This window comes from Octopus bimaculoides, chromosome 10, assembly GCF_001194135.2.
Source record: "Octopus bimaculoides isolate UCB-OBI-ISO-001 chromosome 10, ASM119413v2, whole genome shotgun sequence".
NCBI lineage: Eukaryota > Metazoa > Mollusca > Cephalopoda > Octopoda > Octopodidae > Octopus > Octopus bimaculoides.
The window spans coordinates 78,288,993-78,292,206 of NC_068990.1; the positions used below are offsets into that span (position 1 = coordinate 78,288,993).

The window sequence follows — 3,214 nt, forward strand, 5'->3', positions numbered from 1 at the left end:
TTTTAACCCCCCCCCCCAAAAAAAAAAATACCATTATATTGAACCAAATATGAAAACTTATTCTAATACTCACATGTTATCCTGAAAGATATCAGCATATTGTGTGAAGAGAAGCAACTTGATTTACTATTTCTTTTTTCTTTTACTGTTTTATGTCTAGTTTTTTTTTTTCTATATCAATATAATTGGGAAGATTCCCCCCCCCCCACAAATCTGAATTGTTTTTTTTTTTCTTTTTACTTGTTTTATTAGCTGTATGCAACAATCCAAAACTAAAAGCAATTTCACTCGCGCACAGAAAAGTGGAAATTACAGACATCCAGCCTGAAGGATCATATTTCACATGGCAAAATAAAAGAATTATTTCAGTACTTACACGTCCCCTTTCTACTTTTGTAGTTAACATAACAACCAATGTACAATGTTGTTCCCAAACCATCTGAAAGAATTGTAGACAAAAAAAAAGAAAAAAATTAGAGACTATTACCAAAAAGCAATGAAGGAATGAAGCAGACAATACTGTAACTATAACTGGACAAACACACCATAGATATATGAACACATACTTGTATGTACACAAGTTAAAGTGAAAATGGTTAATTTGATAAATTCACTGATTAACTAGTTGAGACACAACTAGTGCCATCTGTTGTCAAAGTATTTAACGTTCAATGGTCAAATTTACCAATTCTAGTAAAACCTACTCAAATATTTACCAATTCAGCAACTGTCAAAATACATGCCAACCTTTATCAACTCAACTAATATATACATAGATCGTTTACCGTTTATCTTACACCTGTTTCAGTCATTTGACTGCAGCCATGCTGTGGCACCACCTTGAAGGGTTTTAATTGAACAAATTGACTCCAGGACTTTTTTTTTTTAAGCCTGGTACTTATTCTATCGGTCATTTTTGCTGAACTGCTAAGTTAAACATCAACACCAGTTGTCAAGTGGTGCTGGGAAACAAATACAGGCACACAAACATAGATAAACCCCTGTACCTGGCTTTCGTTGACTTGGAGAAAGCCTTTGACAGGGTCCCCCGATCCCTTATCTGGTGGTCAATGAGGAAACTCGGGATAGAAGAATGGTTAGTGAGAGGTGTGCGAGCCATGTACAGGGATGCTGTCAGTAAGTTGAGGGTTGGCAACGAGTACAGTGAAGAATTCCAGGTAGAGGTAGGGGGTCCACCAAGGTTCAGTCCTCAGCCCCCTCGTATTTATCATAGTTCTCCAGGCAATAACAGAGGAATTCAAGACAGGATGCCCCTAGGAGCTCCTCTATGCAGATGACCTTACTTTTACTGCTGAGTCACTATCAGAAGTTTCAGGTGTGGAAGCAAGAATTAGAATTGAAGGGCCTTAGAGTCAACCTAGCTAAAACCAAAGTCCTAATAAGTAGGAAGGCAGACAAACCACAAATCCCTTCAGGTAGATGGCCCTGCTTGATCTGTAGAAAAGGCGTAGGTAGAAACTCTATAAGATGTACCCGGCCAGAAGGTTGCCAAAAACCAATCTGGAAAAGAAGGAGTTGGAAGCTTAGGAACCCTTCACATGGTCAGAGATTTAGGGATATCCTTACTGAGAAATTTGATGATAGGGAGAAGGAGCTACAGTCCCGTGACATAGAAGGCAGATAGGAATTCCTGCAAGACAGCTTGCTGAGTGCCACAGACAAAATCTGTGAGAAATGTATCTGCATGGATGATGGTGCCCTTGCGTTTAATGATTCTGCAAAGAAAGAGGCTTGGAGATGCCATTATGAAAGACTGTTGAATGTGAAAAATGAATGGGAGGAGGGGGGGGGGTCTGCCAAAGGGAGAGAGTTAGCCTAGATGAGATGCAGTTTGGTTTTGTGCCAGGTAGAAGCACCACTGATGCTATATTTCTGGTAAGGCAACTGCAGGAGAAATACCTAGCCAAAGATAAACCTCTGTACGTGGCTTTTGTTGACTTGGAAAAAGCCTTTGACAGGGTCTCCCGATCCCTTATCTGGAGGTCAATGTGGAAACTGGGGATAGACGAGTGGTTGGTAAGAGTTGTACAAGCCCTGTACAGGGATGCTGTCAGTAAGGTGGGGGTTGGCAATGAGTATAGGGAAGAATTCTGAGTAGAAGTAGGGGTTCACCAAGGATCAGCCCTCCGTCCCCTCTTATTCATTATAGTCCTCCAGGCAATAACAGAGGTATTCAAGACAAGCTGCCTCTGGGAGCTCCTTTATGCTGATGACCTTGCTCTAATAGCCAGAACTAGAGACGAAGTAAGTAAGAAGGCTGTCAAATCACAACTCCCTTCAGGTAGATGGCCCTGCTTGATCTATAGAAAAGGCATGGGCAGAAACTCCATACGATGTACCCAGTGTAAGCTATGGACACATAAAAGGTGCAACAATATCAAAGGAAGGTTAACCGGGAAAATAGTTTTTGTGTGTGGCAGATGCACTGGGGTAATAAACACTGAAGATGTGCAGAAAACAGATTTGATCACATGCCGGGGGGAGCAACTAGAAGTAGTTAATAGTTTCTGCTACCTAGGTGACCAAGTCTGCAGTGGGGGTAGCTGCTTAGAGTGTAGTGATTAGAGTAAGAATAGCCCGGGCAAAGTGCAGGGAGCTCCTACCTCTGTTGGCAACTAAGGACCCCTTGCACAGGGTGAAAGGTAGACTGTATGATACATGTATGTGAATTGCCATGCTACACAGCAGTGAAACATGGACTGTGACAGCTGAGGACATGCATAGGCTTGAAAGAAATGAAGCTAGCATGATCTGCTGGATGTGTAATATTAGTGTGCATACACGAAAAAGTGTAAGCGCCTTGAGAGAAGAGTTGGGCATAAGAAGTATCAAATGTGATGTGCAAGAGTGGCATCTGCACTGGTATGGTCATTTGTTATGTATGAATGAAGACAGGTGCCACTCCCTAATTGTAGAAGGAAGCTGTAGAAGAGGTAGACCCAGGAATAAGGTGGTGACGCATGACTTTCGAACATTGGGCCTCACAGAGGCAATGATGGGAGAAACCGGGTCCTTTGGAGATATGCTGTGACTGAGAAGACACAGCAACTAAAGTGAGATCACAGCTATGCATGTCCAGCCCTGTTAAGAATACTCCTGATGTGTCAGGCAATATGATATGCTTGAGAAGACCTGTTGAGTCAAGTAAAACCAATATTGTAGCTGGGGCTGGTGCCCCCCCCCCCCCCGGCTC

General features: G+C 42.3%; 1 protein-coding gene across 9 annotated transcripts in view; it reads right to left on the bottom strand.

Moving 5' to 3' along the window:
* LOC106869538 (tyrosine-protein phosphatase non-receptor type 4) overlaps positions 1-3,214 on the bottom strand; it is a 385,426-nt gene that overhangs the window by 20,058 nt on the left and 362,154 nt on the right. For all 9 annotated transcript variants that reach the window (XR_008265075.1, XM_052971317.1, XM_052971320.1 and 6 more), the window contains one exon: positions 377-439. Coding sequence is in view for 8 of the 9 variants with exons in the window: in XM_052971317.1 (XP_052827277.1) it covers positions 377-439 (63 nt within the window). In the remaining variant the exon portion in view is untranslated. The remainder of the gene's footprint in view (positions 1-376; positions 440-3,214) is intronic.